Source organism: Muntiacus reevesi, chromosome 11, assembly GCF_963930625.1.
Source record: "Muntiacus reevesi chromosome 11, mMunRee1.1, whole genome shotgun sequence".
In the NCBI taxonomy this organism is placed as follows: Eukaryota; Metazoa; Chordata; class Mammalia; order Artiodactyla; family Cervidae; genus Muntiacus; species Muntiacus reevesi.
In genome coordinates, this window is record NC_089259.1 from 34,101,659 (window position 1) to 34,121,196 (window position 19,538).

Consider the following 19,538-nt stretch of genomic DNA (forward strand, 5'->3'; position numbering starts at 1 on the left):
CTCCCAGACTGAAAACCTGGAGGTCTTTTCTGGCTGTGGTGATGCCCGCACTGGTACAGGGAGTACCTCTGCAGACCAGCAGTCAACTGGGCAGGGAATGGAGCCAGTGGACAGTAACTAATTCACCTGGAAAATCAACCTTCAGATCACTATTTGCCTGTTTAGAAACGACCTGTTGTGGCAATACTTTTCTTTTTTTCACTCTCAAAACTTCCTTGTAATGGAAAAACATGTTATCAAATTCTTAGAGATCAAATACTGTGAGGCCCAGAGATCAATCGATCTATCTATCTATCCTATTAGTGACAGTAGAAAAGCAAACAATTTTTTTGTTCAGCTATACTAAAATTGTACCGCTACTCTAAACATATGTAGTGATAGAGTTCAAAAATACTTTGGCAAAAAATTAACATTAAATATTAATGAAAGTTATGAACAACACTGTATATACACTTGCCTTCACTACAGAAAGGTCTCTTAACGCCAGAGAAATTTACTGTTTCATGAAGAGTCTTCTCCTCTTGACAGTATTCGCAATATGTAACTATGCAATGCAGCTTCTTATAGTCATCTGAACAAGTTTTGCTGCAGAATTGATGAACTTTGTTCTAAATGCACAATGGGAACCTTGGTAAGTATATGACAACCACCTCAATAACAAGTTTAAGAAATAAACAAGCCACTTTTACAGAAACAAAGTTAAATCATTACCTACTTAATGTTATAATCCTTAGTGATACATTTCCTATAATAGGCCACAGACACCTAATTTAACTAATTCACTGCTGTATTTAGACATAGCTCCACAAAATTCAATACCATTAACTACCCTAAAATTACTCAGTGAAAGAATGAAAGTGCAAGTATCACTAAGAAAAGGTGGCAGTCCAGTGTTGCTAACAAAACTGGAGAAATGGGAAAACAAAGGAAGGTACAACATGGGTAAGCTACAAAAAGATAAGACTAGGACAATAATATGATTTTCACTCAAAAAGAAGTATTCTTTGTGGAGTACAGTCAAGAAGGCTCAGTCGCATTCCTGCCACAGCATTAACAGTAACAGTGGCCCCTACTAGGGGCTACTGCACAGTGTGTGCCCAGTCTGAGCTGGTTCCCTTGAGTGGAGCAGGTTAATAATTAACGAAGTTGTGTCTCCTGTCCCCAAACCAACCAGAGCCAGAGTGACTTCGCAAGTAGCCAGCTGAGCAGGGGTAAGGTAACATGTCCAGGACGGCAGCCTTCCCTCTCTTATTACAGAGCACAGAGACGAGGTCCAGACCATCTGCCTGATACTCACAGCACTATCTGAAGACCAAGGGGACAAAGGCCAAGGTTTTGGAAACAACCCCAGGAGTGAGACGAGCTGCCCCAGAAGCCTCACTGTCAACCATGGGACAAGAAGCAAGAGGCCTGCGGGACAGGCTCACTCAGCCTCGTGTAAAGACCCACAGCTGGGAACAGAGTGGGCAGCACCAGCCTGGGGCTGCTGTGGGGACCCTGCTCACCTGGGTCGCCAGGCCCAGTGTGTGCAGGGCCCTCGGTTCCTGTGTGAGCTATGTTATGCACCCTCCTCTCCTCCTTTGGCACCCCTTCACTCCCTCCTACGGGCCTAATGCCCTTACTGCTGTGATTTAAAGAGGGGAACAGTCACTGAAGACCATCACTGGTGTAGATAATAGTCTCAAAGAATGACCAGTTTAAATGCTCTTAAGACAGCACCAAACAAAATAGCAAAACAAAAAAAATTTAGGGGCTAAATAATGCAACCTCAGATTTCCAAAGTACTTCAGAAATCACATGGTCCCGTTCTGGGGACCCGTTCTGCCTTAGACTAAGACACCAGGGACGAGTCAAGAGCCACTAGTAGGTTTGGCTCAAGGGCAGCAGCTGTTAGCACTACATCCTATGACCATCTTATCACACACTCCATGCCCTCGAAAACATGAAAGAATGACTGCAGGTGAACAAAGTTCAAGAAGCTACATCTAGCCAGGGCCACCCTGTCCCTCCCTCTCTGCCTCCCTCCATCCACGCCTTACAGTCCCTTTCCAAAACAAACGTTAATGCTCAGAGTTTCTACTTTGGCGAAAAGATATGACAAGGTAAATTAATACACCGGTGAAGACAAGGGTGGTTAAGAAAGGGGAAAAAAAATTCATATTAGGATTCTTTGATAAAACACAACTATAAAATGCTACATGACAACATAAACCTAAGGCAGTATAAGATCCTACAGTTCACAGACAACGCTTATAAATACAGGGTGGGGAGAGAGGTGGGAACAGCAACACTCCACACAGAAGACACTGTAGGTATGTGGCCAAGCAAAGACTCCTTACACTACCATGAACACAATGTGGAGTATGACCTTGGTGTGCTCTTTGACTTAAAAAGAAACAGGTCCTTTCCTGGTGCTATTCCCACATTAAAAAAAAAAAAAGCAAATAATCCAGTCTTCAATAAACCTGAAAAACAAATCCTTATTCACTAAGAAATAGTTGCTCAAATGAAAATGCCATGATTACTATACTAGACTTTCACTGTAGCAGAAGATAGCATGCATAATGAAACACGACTTGCCTCCCATTCCAAGATTTCTGGCTTTGAACAGAAAGAATTTTTGCAATAGTTGCACTTCAATTGAATATCACTTGGTGCTACAAACTGGCCGTTGGGAGACGACTGCATGCTGAGAGCCTAAAACAGAGCACAAAGACACACCACGTCTGAGACAGTTTTACAAGTTTTATTTATGACAACCATCGAGTATCAACTACATCCAGAAAATAATACACATCTTTAAGTTATCTCCTCAACATATAAAATGACATTTTTGAATTTTGTCTAAAAATACTAGTATACTAAGTTTAGTTTGATGAAACTGAATTTCATTTTTTACCACACAATTTCTATTAAAGATGAAAAAAGAAAAAAAATATAAACTTCAACTGTGATTTTTTTCTTTAAGAAAATATAAACAAATAATAAATAGTGAGGTTACTCCACCAAGTCCTGAACCAGTAACGAAACAGAAGAACCAATTCCCAACTCTGCCTGTAACAGCTGATACTGCAATCATTTTCATTCCAAGTGTATCCGTGAAAATAGTCTTTTCATAATTTTTCTCAATTGATGTTTTTTACATGCAATGTTGGGGAGGAAAAGATTTGTAGAAGGGAACAACAGAGGACGGGATGGTTCGTTGGTATCACTGACTCAATGGACATGAGTTTCAGCAAACTCTGTGAGAAGGTGAAGGACAGGGAAGCCTAGAGTACTTGCAGTCCATAGGGTCACAAAGAGTCGGACATGACTGAGTGACTGAACAACAAATGGAAAACCAGGAATTTTAGTTTCATTACACTTTTAAAAAGTTAAAAGGACTTACAGGTTGAAGTGAGATAAGCAAACATGAGTTTGCTCATGTCTTTAAGATTTTCTACAGTTTGTTGTGATCCACAGTCAAAGGTTTTAGCATAGTCAATGAAGCAGAAGTAAAATTTTTTTAACTCCCTTCTTTTTCTATGATCTAGTGGATGTTGGCAATTTGATCTCTGGTTCCTCTGCCTTTTCTAAATCCAGCTTGAACATCTGGAAGTTCACGGTTCACATACTGCTGAAACCTGGCTTAGAGAATTTTGAGCATTACTTTGGTAGCATGTGAGATGAGCTCAACTGTGAGGTAGTTTGAACATCCTTTGGAATTGCCTTTCTTTGAGACTGACATGAAAATTCACCCCTTCCAGTTCTGTGGTCACTGCTGAGTTTTCCAGATTTGCTGGCATACTGAGTACAGCACTTGAACAGCATCATATTTTAGGATTTGAAATAGCTCACCTGGAATGCCATCACCTCCACTAGCTTTGTTCGCAGTGATACTTCCTAAGGCCTATTTGACTTCAAACTCCAGGATGTCTGACTCAAGGTGAGTTACATATCATGGTTATCCGGGTCATTAAGACCTTTTTTGTATAGTTCTTCTGTGTATCCTTGCCAACTCTTCTTAATCTCTTTTGCTTCTGTTGGGTCTTTACTGTTCCTGTCATTTATTATGCCCGTCTTTGCATGGAATATTCCCTTGATGTCACCAATTTTCTTGGAGAGATTCTAGTCTTTCCCATTCTATTGTTTTCCTCTATTTCTTTGCATGTTCACTTAAGAAGGCCTTCTAATTTCTCCTTGCTATTCTTTGGAACTCGAGTTCAGAAGGGTATACCTTTCTCTTCTCTTCTTTCATCAGCTATTTGTAAGGCCTCCTCAGACAACTTTACCTTCTTACATTTATTTTTATTTTGGATGTACACTGCCTGCCTGTACAATGTTACAAACCTCCATCCATAGTTCTTCAGGTACTCCATCAGATCTAATCCCTTTAGTCTATTTGTCACTTAAACTGTATAATCATAAGGGATTTAATTTAGGTCATACCTGAATGGTCTAGTGGTTCTCCCTACTTTCTTCAATCTGAGCCTGAATTTTGCAATAAGGAGCTCATGATCTGAGCTCAAGATCTGAGTCAGCTCCAGATCTTATTTTTGCTGATTGTACAGAGTTTCTCTATCTTAAGCGGCAACGAATATTATCAATCTAATTTCGGTACTGACCATCTGGTCATGTCCATGTATACAGGCATCTCTTGGGTTTTTGGAAAAGGGGTATCTGCTATGATCAGCATGTTCTCTTGACAAAACTCTTATTAGTCTTTGTTTTGTACTCCAAGGCCAAACTTGAGTGTTATTCCAGGTACCTCTTCACGTCCTACTTTTTCATCCACTTAGCACAAAATAGAACCCCCTTAAGAGTCAGATGCTACTCAAGCCCTCCATTAAGAACACACTGCACAGCAGGCACTGAGCACAATGACACTGTATGAAAATGAATCAAGAAAAATCTCACTGAAAAACAGAGCCAAGAAGCCTGGTCGGCTCACCCCACAGACCCCAGCAGGAGGGAGACTGTCTCCACGGCCAGCAACAACTCAGATTCTCACCAGCCTCCAGGAAACTTGGGCTCAAAACCACTCCCAAGGCAACCCTAACCCTCCTTTGCTCTCCAGACTTGTCTGTGGCGCTTCCTGGTTGGCTATTCCCAAATGAACTCGATTTTGCTGGCTAGACCACTTACCCTTTTGTTTTAAAGATTGATAACTAAAATATATTTTTCTTCAAGATCAGTATCACAAGTAACAGTTAAGAAGCCAATTTGAGTAACCACACTAAGTAGATCACTGGTAAAGTCACACCTGCTGTAGCTCCAGAATCTCCACCCTCCAATCTGACTGTCAACAAAACCACGTAAAACTTAGCGTGTTAAATGCAAATGAAGTATGTCACACTGTTTATTTTCTACCTATATTTTATCAGAAGCATTAAGCAAAATAAAGAACAAACCTGGAATTTAGCCACACAACTGGAATTGCAAAAGTTATACAACTTTCCATCAGGCATTGTGGCTTGATACTGAGGTAAAGAGTTCCGCTTACAAAAATGGCAAATAATTCCCAAACCTAAGAGAGAAAAAGTATATATCAAATTTTTTATGAAATAGCCAAGGTTTTCCCTAAAAATTTTAATTGACCTCTCAGACTCATCTACTAATGAAACTTTCTATATACTATTATTTTATTAATTTCTGAGATTAGTTGCACCTTAAAAAACTACTGTCATAAAAGAGTCTGATACCATGTCTCTACAACATACACAGATACATGAAACAATCTCAGTTTTAGATAATGTTTAAATGGAAAAACAATTTTAGCTAAGAACACAGACATGGACAGAACTCCACCAATAATTTAAAAACTAAATGATCAAAACCATTAAAAATTTTTTACATTAACAAAATTTAGTGTGATGATAAAAATAAATCATTTATGTGGTTTAAAATGAGCATAAAAAGAGGAGAAATAGCTAAGAAATTATTGTTATTAAAATTCTTAAACTTTCCAAATACCTGAAACTTACTTTGTGATTTTGCATATTTTGTCTTATGACTGTTCATGCAAGCCGTTGAACAATATGGCTCCATATACCCATTAGGACCTATACACTGAGTCATATCAAAAAACCTGCATTGTGTTCGGCAACCAGTACAAGTGGTCAGTTTTCCATATTTCTAAAATTTGAAACATAAAAAGAAAATTAAGAATTTAACTAGAAAAGTATTTTTCATTATACTTTTTCTCTCTGTAAAACAATTCTATTCACCTCTAATCAGGCTTAAGCTAAGTCTCCTTCAAAAATAGTGGTTTTCCCTATTAAGTTAAACCAAATCATTACACATAAGTAAACAGAAACTGAAAATCTAAGGCAAATTGTTTATCTGTTCACCATGATGACACACTTCCTCATCTTATGGTAGAAGAAATTAATGAATCCTAATAATCAAACAACTACAGTCCTTCAAAGGAATAACTTGAAGATGTTAAATATTTTTTCCATTGAGCTGCTGCTGTTTCAAGCACTCTGACACTTCCCTTAAAACTGATTTACCACGCTTCTACTGCATTTAAAACCTCATTCAACCAACATAAAACATAGAAATATTTACATTTTTAAATTAAAAAAAACTTCATTCAAAATTATTTTTGGTTATTAAAGTTAATAATTATGTCGATAGGTAATATAAAGTCAATTATGCCAAACGTGAATACTGCCAGAAAACAAGGAGAGAGTGAAGGAGGGAAGGCAAAGGAGGCCCACTCTGGAACATACTGGACAAAAGCAGTATCGCTGCACAGTCTCCAACAACGCACCCAGAGGAACTGGTATGTCTGTGTGTACAAGAAACACCTTGACGTCAAATAAAACTAAAGGTAAATCTTTAAGTGCAACTTTCATTTGCTGTTTTTCTCTGAGTGGTAACAGAACTATCATAATCAGTTACATCAAATGTCACATTTCATGACACAAAAGTAATCATCTTTTCAGTCCTCTGCCTTTGCAGACACAAGCTCATCACATGGCAGGGACTTGAGCATCCGTCCTTCCACGTGATGTTTAGATTGTTTCCCTTATCTTCACACCCAACACCACGCAATATAATACGATGATATAAGAAGGCCTCAGGACATTCATGGACAAATGAATAAGAGATGTCAGGGGAAAATGACAACCAGGCCAGAAATAAAAAAAAATGACCAAACTGCATGAATAAATTTCACAAATGCCACAGGAATTGAGAAAACAAAATAATAAACTGAAGGTAAAAACATTAGGCAAAAACAACATTGATAAAAGAGGAAAACTTCCTCAGCATATAATAAATGGAAAAGTAACAAGGAAACAGCTAGTTACATTCCAGGAATGCATGTCATATTCATACTGGTTCCTTATTTACTCAAACAACACCTAAAGGAAGCCATAAACTTCTCAAAGTGGAAACCAACTCATCTCCTTATTCAATCTCTGAAAGTCTCAAAAAAAGAAAACCCGGAAAAACTTACCAACAGCAAAAGAATGCTAACATGGAAAAAAATAAGAATAACTGCAAACCTGTTCAGTCTAATTATGATTCTCCCAAGGTTACAGGACAATAGAGGAAAAGGCTGGTTTTTTGTTTGGAATGAAATATGTTTTCCTGGAGCCCAATAATTTAAATTTTATATTGGAAGAAAAAAATCAGTAAGACAAGGAAAAAAGAAAAGAATGTTTAAAATCTGGCACCACAGCACATATAAGGACTACTAAAAATACCAGACACCTGCCATTGTGTCACAGATCTACACAGAGAAAAGCAAAGTGGCTCCCAGCAGTGGACATGAGACCTCCACAAGGCAGCTCCTAGAAAGAACTGTCTTGTTACCAACATAACCGAGGCCCAATAATCCACTCTAACCTGCACTACATGTTTTAACTTATTACAAATATCCTTCAAGTTGACAATGAGTTCACTGTCAGAATGGCTAAGTATCAATAATTAGTAACTTTTAAGACATACCAATAAAAAGTAGACCAATTAACTTGGGTTAACAAGAAGCTAAGCAACTGGTCCCCACTAAGAAATAGTTTTGTATGAAGACACTGAGACAGAATCATCAATACTGAGAACACTTTAACAGCCACCTTTACATTTGCCACTACTTCAACTCTGAAAGGGCCCACCTAACGGGAGAGTATTAGTAAAAAAGACATACACTGCCATGCCGCGTTTTCTCTGCTTCCTGTGTAAACAATCAACATAATAATATTTAAACTTCAAGCTTCTATAAATATGCACTGAGTGGTTTAAGGAACAAAATTAAGTGAAACAAATTCACAATTATTACATTCCCCATTCAAGCATGGGGGAAATCTACTTATAAATTCAGTAAAAAAAAAAAAGTACGAGGTAGATCTGATTGAAACAGCACTGGTGTAAAAGGTAAAAATAATGGGGTGTTTGTGGCAAATGGACTCATTTCCAGTCTACTAATTGAAACAAAGTGCCTTATTAGCCAACTCCACATGAATATAAAAATCCATCACATGATTCCAAAACTTTCCCCTATTTTTTCCTTTACTATATAAGCAAAATATCTCATTTATTACATTTTTAACCAAGGGAGTGGACAGCAGTGGTAGGTGCAATAAAAGCTGGATGAACTTGTAACTGAGAATCTAACCCAGGAAATGGGCATGTGTGTGGCTGCATAAAACCAACTCCTGGCCACGTCCAGAAACAACTGAAAGCTAACTTGTGTCCACAACACTGCGTGGAGAAACATACCCCTTTGAATTAATTAACATCCAACCAACCAACGTAGCTTTGTTTTTCATTCCAATTAGAGGCAATAAACCACATTAGTTAGCAGAACATGTGACTTTGCCAAAAATAAAAATTCCCAACTTTTTATCTATACTGGCAGGTGTATCAATGTATCACAGATGTCAACCTCAAAAAACACTGTAGTTATTAAACACTATACCTTACTACTCAATGCATCAATACCATGCGCATAAATCACATTTCATTTAATATTTTTATAACTATATTTTGAATAACTGGTCCTATTTGTAATCATAGATATTATATTTACGCATCTAACAGCATTCTGAGAATCCATCTAACCATGTTACCAAAGGAGTCCAAAGCATAAGAATAGTGAAGAACTAAATCTGTGGAGAGGCAGTGGTAAACTGTCAACAATGACATGATATTATACTAATTTCTACACTAAGTGAAGATTAAGAGATAAATTCAAGCAAACCTTGTAGTTCATGCATTAAAAAAAAACCCTGAAATTCTTCCTTCATGTTGCAAGATGTTTGTGCAGAAAAATAAAGATCTAAAAAATTTACACACCATCATGTTTGACTTTTCTTCACTACTGTATAGTTTACAAGTTTTCTTTCAATATATATACTAGTTTTGCAATTTTTAGAATTTTTCTAATTGATAACAGATGCTAAAAATAGTGAAAAGTTTATTGAGCAACATGGTATTTACACAGTATAAAATACATCCCCTCAAAATAACTTATATATGGAGGGAAAAACAGCAACTGCCCTGGAGACATGGGATAATGACCCCCTGACCGAGTGAGCCAAGCCAACGCACAAGAGCGGACAGCAGACATCACATGCCTGCTGGTCTGATGCTGCACAAGGACGTGTACTGCTGCCAAGGTATTCGTGCCCACCATGCACCACTTCAGTGTGATCCTGAGAAAACAGCAGACAAACCTAACTCAAGGGCGGTTCACCACCTGTCCTGCAGTTCTCAGAAATATCAAGGTCACAAAAGACCTTGGGACCAGACAGACCAGGGACCAATTCAGAAGTCCCTTATATACAATGGTATAGTATGCACATCTCCCTCAATTATTTATAACTAAAACAATGTAAATGCTATGTAAACAGCTGGCAGTGTGCAGCAAATTTAACTTGTGATTTTCTGAAGCTCCTGGAATTTTCTGCCACACCCCCACCCCCATACATTTTCAATCAATTGAATCCATTAGATGCAGAACCTGTGGATATAAAGGGCCACTGTTTAACTCTCTAAAACACAGAAATTTTATATAAAAAGGACATATGAAATGAGTAGGCAAAGCTATGAAAAGAGCTACTATGATAAATATGCTGATATACTCAAGAAACTCATGCAGGAACAACATGAACATAATGAGGCCAGAAATAGAGGACATAAAAAAGACCTAGACAGAACCTATAGAGATGACACAAAAGCCAAGCCAAAAACTACACCACACAGAACTAACAGTCGGTTAGAAAAGATGAGTAAAACCAGTAAAACCAAAGATACAACAGAAAGTCTCTACAAGGAAGCAAAAAGGAAAAGATGATTTTAAAAAACCTCAATAAATGAACCACTGCAACCAAGGGAAGGAACAGGAAGTCTAGCACACCTGGAACTAGGGTCTCAGAAGAGAGGGACAAACTGAAAAAAAGGTTTATTTAAATAATGGCTTATGACCCTGGATTAGGTTATATAAATTTTTTTTCCAATTTGTTGTAACAGACATTAATGAACAAATTTTGAATAAGGTCTATATACATGAATCAAACAGCAGTATTAGATTAACTAAAAATGTCTTATTTTGATTGCTATACTACAATTTTAATTACTATTAATTGTATACATTTATTACTCAAATACAAATTTACTCATGCAGCTTAACAAATATAGATTTGGAAACAGTTTTTGAAAGAAAGGGGTTTTTCCCCCACTTTCAGGTAGGTCCAAGAAAAGGACTTTAATATTCTACCTTTAAATGCTCACTGTGGTCAAGGACTATGAGTTAAAAATCTGTATCTTAAACTAATTTTTAATAACATAAATACCTAAAAGCAATAGAATACACCATACACCACAAGAAAACACATAATATTTAGTGAAATGAAAGTTTGTCTGAAGAGATAAAGAAAACAATCATCATCATAACAGATTTTAAGTTCAGAAATGTTAACATGCTTCCAAACGGACATGATTCTCACACACACAATAAGGCAGTAGCAGCATGTGTCATATAGAGGCCGTGGACAGGCCACACTCCCACTTACCTCAGGCTGCGTGAGGAAAGAGTCCGGTGTGTGATCTCGAACCTCCTTCAGGAAGCCTGGATGGCTACCTACCTAAAAGAAGATTTTAAAATGCTTTATTTTCTTTTATTGAAGGATAAATGCTTTACAGAATTTTGCTGTTTTCTGTCAAACCTCAACATGAATCAGCCATAGGTATACAAACATCCCCTCCCTTTTGAATCTCCCTCCCAATTCCAGCCCTCTAGGTTGATACAGAGCCCCTGTTTGAGTTTCCTGAGCCATACAGCAAATTCCTATTGGCTATATATTTTAATATGATAATGTAAGTTTCCATGTTACTCTTTCCATACATCTCACCATCTCCTTCCTTCCCCATGTCCATAAGTCTGTTCTCTACGTCTTGTTTCTCCAAGGCTGCCGTGCAAATAAATTCTTAAGAACCACTTTCCTAGATTCCGTATATGTGTGTTAGAATATGATATTTATCTTTCTTTCTGACTCACTTCACTCTGTCTAATAGGTTCTAGGTCCATATAAAAAGATATAAAGAAAGGCTCCCAGACTGGAAGGTCAACAAGCAACCTGTAAAAGCTGATTCTTAATTACCTATTTTGTGACTTAAAACAACCTCATTGAACTTTACAAATGCCTGTCTGCTCTATCCTAGTGTGAATGACCAGCTTACAGATTAATTATCACATAACTTTAATGATCCTATAGAAAAGTAAGCTCAGATGATGGTCAGTATTTTTAACTAAAGTATGTACATGATGCTACTTGCACACTTAGTAGACTAAGTCTCGCTTTATTATTTGTTCTGCTGCCTGCCATGCAGGAGATCTGGGTTTGATCCCTGGGTTGGGAAAATCCCTTGGAGAAGGGAGAGGCTACCCATTCCAGTATTCTGGCCTGAAGAATTCCATTGACTATATAGTCCCTGAGGTCGCAAAGAATCAGACACTAGTGAGCGATTTTCAGTCAGTCAATCAATCAATCTACTGCAGTGGTCTGGAACTGAACCCAAATCATCTCTGAGCTGTGCCTGTGCCAGGTTATTTACCATCGCTTATCTGGAGCAGCAAAACAATGAAGATAATGCAATACCATCCACAGCAAAGTAATCAAATAAACAACAGTCAGCCCAGTATTGTCTTGTATACTGGTGACCACTGGCTCTTGGGAAGTGAAAGGAAGCACCATAATCCACACGGCACCAGCAAAAAATGAACATGAAGTTGGGGAGGGAGACATGGATGCCCTCCGTTACGTACAATATTGCCACCATACAAATAGTCATGGAAATAACTTCAAGAGTACAGATAACATTAAAATGTAGTAAAATAATTAGGAATTTCTAAGTTTTAAGTATTTATTTTCCTTGTTTTCAATACTCTGTGTCTCCCTCCACCCCAAATACACTATCTTTAAGCCTTTACTCCCAATGAGACTTTATCTGGAGTAGGGGCTTTAGGGAGGCAGTCAAGACTAAATCAAGTCCTACAGGACACTCTGTCTCCTAAGCACAGAGGAAAGACCACATGAGGACACAGAAAGAAGGCTCCCTACATGTCTGGCAGAGTGGCCTCACCAGAAATCACCCTGGAAGGGCACTTTGACCTTTTAGTCTCCAGAATTGTGAGAAAGAAAATTCTCAGCTGTCTGAACCCCTCAGTATTTTGTTATGGCAGTCCTAGCAGACTAATACAAATGGAATTTATAAGTTTCTCAAACTTAATTTTAAACAATGGCTTAATAACCAGCTCACAAAATACCTAAAAACTAAGCCATGAAAAGAAGAAGAATAAGGAATACATTGACCGGGGATGCGTCCAAGATACAAATGTACAGTAAAGCACATACAGTATGCTCCCTTTTGTATAGGAGAAAGAGAGAAACTAAGAACAAATTATTTCCTTAATTTTTCAGAAAAAACAGAAAAGAAAATACTATTAAAAATTGATATGTGTAAAGAATAAGTAGGAACCAACAGAAGAAAGAAATGGGGGCCAACTTCTGACTTTTGAAATCATTAAAAAACAAACTAAATCAAAAACATCTTAAATTTCAAATTAACATTACAAATGAAATAAGATAATCATTTCTAAGCATTAACAATCTGAAAAATCATGTTTGTGACCCCTCTCTACCACCCAAAAAATATTCAAAACAAGAATCACTTTGGTAAGCATTTACCTATGGTTAAATCACAACCTTATGTCCAACTATCTACATATATTCCCACATTTATCTGAGATAAGGTTATCTCTAAGATGTTAAGACAATAATGGAACTAAATGAGATCCCAAGATAAATCTGGTTACTAAACGCTGTTAAGAGTAAAACTATTACAGCAATTTAAAAACACACTCAAACCAATGGTGAATTACCTGCTTGTATTCACTGACACAACTCTGGCAGCAAAATCTCTTCTGCTGACCATCAACAACCAGGACATTGTTTCCAGCTCCTTTGCTGGGCAGGTACTCGCCGCACTGCTCACAGCAGTTCATTATAAGGCCATTAGCCATCCTGTATCTGTTAAAGCAATGGTCACTGCACAGCTTATGAGTCATGTTTTTAAAGCTAACTTCATGGCGAATCTAAAAGGAAAACAACAAGCAAAATTTTAAAACACAAATACACAACATGTAGCTTTTAAGTCACAAGGTGCTCCAACAGAAAGAAAATGCCTGTATTTTTCTGTGTAAGGTTTGTTTAGGCAAAGGGCAAAACAAAGTACATTTCATTATTATTTTAAACTTTTTTTTAATAAACACACGGAATACACATATGGTAGGAGGCTGGGAGGACCAGCAGGATCATAATACAAGTTTCTCTAGAGGTCTCTATAAGTGATAGGAAACAACCCAGTCTGGGTAGTATTAGTATAAAACTTCTAAAACAGATCAGAAATCTTTAGCTAAATCCAAACGGAAATATAAATAAAGTACATTGCTATACAGAATAGGTAGAACAATTATAAATAACTCAAATAAGAATGGATACACAGATTTCTTTTTATTTCATCAAATGCCAAAACCATAATATATGTTTAATGAAATCCTCAGAAATATCTCCACCACTTATTTCACTGCTTAGGCAAGATTGTTTGCTGCCTCTTGTTTGAAGGTTAGCACCATTTAAACACTATGGTTTTGTCAGTGAGTGCTCCCAACTTCAAGGAAAAAGTCAACTGATGCTATATTTCAATTTTTTCATAACTGCATAAAGGGACAGTTATAAGACAGATTTCATACACCCTCACTTTTAAGGAAACACACACTGATGATATATCATTAACAGTTAAAGTCAAAAACATTCCTATTAATCAGAACTAAGTGATAAAGCACAGAAATACAAACCTCTGTTAGTTTACCACAAATTGTACATCTTGATTTATTCAGAGCTCCTTTAGTAGGATTCTGTTTGTCTTCATAGAGAGACAGACAAGATGTGCTACAGAACTCCTGGAAGGATTCACTCGAGTCCACTTGAGCAACAATGGTTCCTTTCATTGTAGTTATATCTCTGAAAAGCAGCAAAGTCAAGCTCTACTTAAAAATAAATATAAAAAAAGTAAGTGACATTTTTAATTTCCATAAACTGGAACCATTTTTAGATTCATTAAATCACCTTTACTATGTAAAAACTCTTGGTTCATAAAATATGATGAACACAGAAGCTTGAGAAGCAGTACTATTAAACCCCAGCCACCACTCAATTCATCTTCAAGCTCCTTAACAAGGTTTTCAGACACTGGAAACACTTTTAAAAAAAATTTTGCATATCAATGTATGACAAAACCCACTGAAATGTTGTGAAGTAATTAGCCTCCAGCTAATAAAAAAAAAAAAAAAATTTGTTATAAACGTGGAGTTTAATGTCAAGGCCTAATTTACTGTGGTATAAATTATGATACCAATGCAATTTTCCTCTCCAGGTAAGCAGAAAGCATGAGGAATCTAGGTCACAGGAATACAACATCCTTTTAGAGAGCAAAAGTAAATTTAAATACATTCCATAACCCAGAATAACTCCACTGACCATTCTGTACAGCTCTCAACTACAATTAAAAATGTTAAGAAACAACCACATTGATGACTTTCGAAATTTTCCTTTAATTCTGAATTTCCAGGTCTTACACTATTGTATGCAAGTCTATTACTGTAAAGCAACCAAAAAATGTATAACAATTGCACCAATATTTGAATTTACTAAACTTACACAGAGCACTCAGCCCTTTTCAAATTTCTAAGATCTAAAACATCTTCACAAACATGGGCTGCTCAAGAGATAGTACAGAAAATCCACCTGCTTGACCTTGTACAGAACATGCCGTATTCATCTCATTTTTAACTAGTGAGGCCAGACGTAGAAACAGCAGGAGAGGATTCACTACAAGGCTGTCAAAAAATTGGTACCTGAGTCATCAAAAGGTGAATATTAAAAAATGACCTAACATTTAAGACAAACATAAATAAATGCATACAATAACTAAAGTTCTGTCAACTTTAAACAATCTTAACATGAAAGTACTCTAAATTTTTACCTATTTTAATACAAAACTAGTCACACATAAACTGCTTAAGAATTTTATCAGGCTAGAACTAAATTCTTATAGTTAGTAATGTAAATGAGCAAGTATGTATTTTTACAAACTCAAGAAGTGCAATGGAGATCACAGATAAAATTAGGATCTAAATCAACCCAAAGCCCATCCAAGTAGGAGGCTCTTATTCCTGAACCACCGCAGCTTGACAGAGAACACTCTAATGCTCTACAAATTTGAGCCTGGCTTAGCTTATGCATTTTAAAACACGGTAATTCACCTCTAAAACAATTTTCCTCAAATTTTATATCACCAATATTCAACCACATGGAAATATGTTGAAAGGTAAACCTTACTTTTTACACATAACACAAAGTTTCTTTGGAGCAGGCTTGTGAGAGAAGGAAGAAAGGCAGGTGGTAGAACAGAAGAGGTGAGCTGATCCTTTTCGCTGATAAGCTGTCTGTCCCTTCTGTAGAGGTTTTTTGCAGTTTGCACAAGTGACTTTAACTGGTTTAGTGGGCTGCTGTTGGGCAGAAGGCTGGAAAATCTGTTTAGGAAGCGAGGCCACTGGTGATAAAGAATCCACCCCTGGCTGTTTCTGATTACGGGGAAAGGATGCTGACTGGGAGATCCAAGAATCTAAAAAAAAACACACACACATTGAAATCTGTATCAGAGAAACATTCTGTACACGTTTCAGACATCAGGAAGGCACAGTACAGCGGACGGTCAAAGGCATAACTTTGGAGTCAACACAGCTAACATGCAGGCTTCATCACCTACCAGCCCCGCGTGAAGTTACTCACCTGGCACCTAACTCGTCTCTCAACTGCAAATGGAAACTTTAAATGAGATAATACATGGTTTTAAAACCAGTGACTGGCATATAGAAGCACTAAAAAGTATTAGCCATTAGTTATTAAACAGGAAGAACTTAAGAATATGACTTTAAGCAAGGAACACATATATCAACATAAAAGTATAATAAAATCTTGATCAACCAGAACCTTTGACAAATATAACATAGGTTTGATAAAGTTTACAAATGATTATACTCAAAACATCTTTCTAGGAACTTCCCTTGTAGTCCACTGTTAAGACTCCATGCTTCCACTGCAAGGGGGCATGGGTTTGATCCTTGGTCAGAGAACTAAGATCCCACAGGCTGCAGGGCACAGCCAGAAAAATTAAAAAATAAAAATTTTAAAATAAATCTTTCTTGGTAACGATAACCCTATATGCAAAACAGAAAAAGAGACAAAGATGTACAGAACAGACTTTTAGACTCTGTGGGAGAAGGCGAGGGTGGGATGTTCTGAGAGAATAGCATTGAAATAAGTACACCATCAAGGGTGAAACAGATCACCAGCCCAGATTGGATGCATGAGACAAGTGCTCAGGGCTGGTGCACCCAGAGGGATGGGATGGGAAGGGAGGCGGGAGGGGGGATCGAGATGGGGAACACATGTAAATCCATGGCTGATTCAAGTCAATGTATGGCAAAACCCACTACAATACTGTAAAGTAATTAGTCTCCAACTAATAAAAATAAATGGGAAAAAAAAATAATAAAATAAATATTCAAAATAAATAAATAAATCTTTCTGAGAACAGCTTTTCCAAATACATGTTTCATTCCATGGCCTCTAAGTACATCACATAATATCAAAGAAATCAAGAGTGTTACACAGACGTGGGGACCAATGCACCACCACCCAGGGGTGCTGCCCCTGCCAGCAGCACAGCCTACCGGGCATGGCACTGAGAGCTGGGAGCCCAACGCTGGGGAGCAGAGGTCCACCCCTCTCTCCTTCACAGTCCGCTTCAGTGGGATGAGAAGTGAGTTTCCAGCCCACCGCTGGTCACCGCTCCACAGCCTCCCGCTGCAACACCAATGCGTGTGTGCGTGCTCCGTTGCTCAGTTGTGTCCAGCTCTTTTGCAATCCCATAGACTGTAGCAATACCAATACTGCTAACATTTTGCATTTTGAAACTTTTCAAGCTAGTGCTTCTAACTTCTACTACTTTGTTCTCTTGTAATATTTTTCCTTTCGAGCTCCTTGTGAAATTTGAACTTCCATACAAAAAAGATGTCTTTTCATGTGAAAAACAAAGTACAAATATATTTATATAGTATGAAGACATTTCTTTACTATCAAAACCTTAAAGAGGGTAAGTTCCTGGTTCTGACCAGTCCACTGACCAAATGGTTTCCAGGAGCTACATACACTGCTATTCAAATTTTACCTGAATCCACAAACCCCTCCAAATAAATCCATACTTTATACAGACAGTAAACAGAGATTCCAGAATCCTGTCACCCTGCTACCATGAGGGCCGGTTTTAAAGAGGTAAAAATACTAATGAACACAAAGAATGCAAATCACTGAAATGGCAGTTTCATCTCATGAAGGGCCGTCAAACAAAAATTTCATTTAAATATATGTTAGAAAGAATAGCTTTTACAACAAAAATAGTGGCTCCTTATAATTTTCAACTCTGTAGGGTTCTCATTGAATATATACTTAAAGGAACCTATTTAAATCTAAAATCATCTATTAACTTGATTTTGAAAAATGGCACATTTTTTTCAATTTAGTTTTAGGCCCTGTAAACTAAACACAGTAGCTCCTTTAGCTCTTACATTTCCCCTACTTTCAAATTTTCACCTCCTCCAACATCAACACATTTTTAGGAATGGAAGGGACCTAAGCATTCTGTCTGAAGCCTCTGCTTTATACAAGGGACATCACGGAATAGAGGTTAATTTGCCAAAGTCATCATTAGTCTAAGAGCCACCATAAACAGCCAGGATGTTGTAATTCTCCATTACAAAGACAGACCACCGATACACACAAGAACTAATCTGTAAACTCAGGGGCAAGAGGTGTATCTGTCTGGCTTTCTGATGCACACACTGGACATTCCCTGACTCAGCAACAGTCCTCAAGTACTAGGGGTCCCAAGACACATGGATAAGAATATTCTTAAGAGTTAAATACGAAAAACTGAAATTGAACTAAATGGAGAATTAACAAAATCAAACATATACTCTTGATATGGTCAAAAGTTAAAGATCTACTGTTAGGTATTTAAAGGGGCGGGAGGAAGGGAAAGTATGCAAAGCTAGTCCTAACCTGCAATCTCAGATTACAATTAAATGTACCATCCTCAACAGTGAAGACTACACACTATGTTCTTTTTCATATGTTTTTAATATATTTAAAATTATAAGAGACAAAATAGCTGTTTTGAAACTAATTTGACTATTAATAAGTCTTAAACTTTTATGTGAGCCAGAAGGAAAGACATTCTAATATACAGCTGATAGCAGTTTAAATTGGTAAAACCTTTCCAGAAGGCAGCATGACAAACTATTTCCACAACTTAAAAATGCTCTCACAAATTCACATACACATATACACATCAATGACCTACCAACAAATATATGTAAATACATACAAGGGGAAATGGTCTTGGGAGACATTAGAATTTTTCAAAACTGAGTATTAAGAAACATACTTTTTTCAAAATCACTATAAACTAGAACACCTTTTTATCTGACCCATTAACTTTACTTCTAGGAGTAAATGCTAAGAAATCATCAGAAATTTGAGGGGGAAAAAGTTCATCATATACCAACAACAGCAAAAAAGGAAAATAGTGTAAAAGCCAAATATGGCGACTGGTATAACGAAACCCACTGTGCAGTCACTACAACTTTCATGTATAAACAATTTTAGTGGTATGAAAAAATACAGAGCCACATTAAGCGGAGGGAAAACAAGATGGAACATTATGAAGAACTGCACTCAATCAAGTTAAGAAATAGAAGGGAGAAAGAATGACAACTAGCCACTCAAACCATTATCAACAGTGGTAGGTAACCTTAATCACCTATAAGGGTTCCCCCAACCCCGTTTTTTAATTATGGATTTTCCAAATATCCTTCAGTAATTAGATATTACTCTCATAACCAAAAAGAATAAGTAAGAAAAACAACC

At 37.2% G+C, this 19,538-nt stretch overlaps 1 protein-coding gene across 4 annotated transcripts in view; it reads right to left on the bottom strand.

Moving 5' to 3' along the window:
- The window catches only part of ZMYM2 (zinc finger MYM-type containing 2), a 61,437-nt gene that overhangs the window by 22,366 nt on the left and 19,533 nt on the right, over positions 1–19,538 (bottom strand). For all 4 annotated transcript variants that reach the window (XM_065902360.1, XM_065902358.1, XM_065902359.1 and 1 more), the window contains 8 exons: positions 15,888–16,173; positions 14,345–14,510; positions 13,370–13,582; positions 11,001–11,072; positions 5,964–6,114; positions 5,391–5,506; positions 2,581–2,697; positions 458–608 (listed from right to left, as the gene is read on the bottom strand). In XM_065902360.1, coding sequence (XP_065758432.1) covers positions 458–608; positions 2,581–2,697; positions 5,391–5,506; positions 5,964–6,114; positions 11,001–11,072; positions 13,370–13,582; positions 14,345–14,510; positions 15,888–16,173 — 1,272 coding nt within the window. The remainder of the gene's footprint in view (positions 1–457; positions 609–2,580; positions 2,698–5,390; positions 5,507–5,963; positions 6,115–11,000; positions 11,073–13,369; positions 13,583–14,344; positions 14,511–15,887; positions 16,174–19,538) is intronic.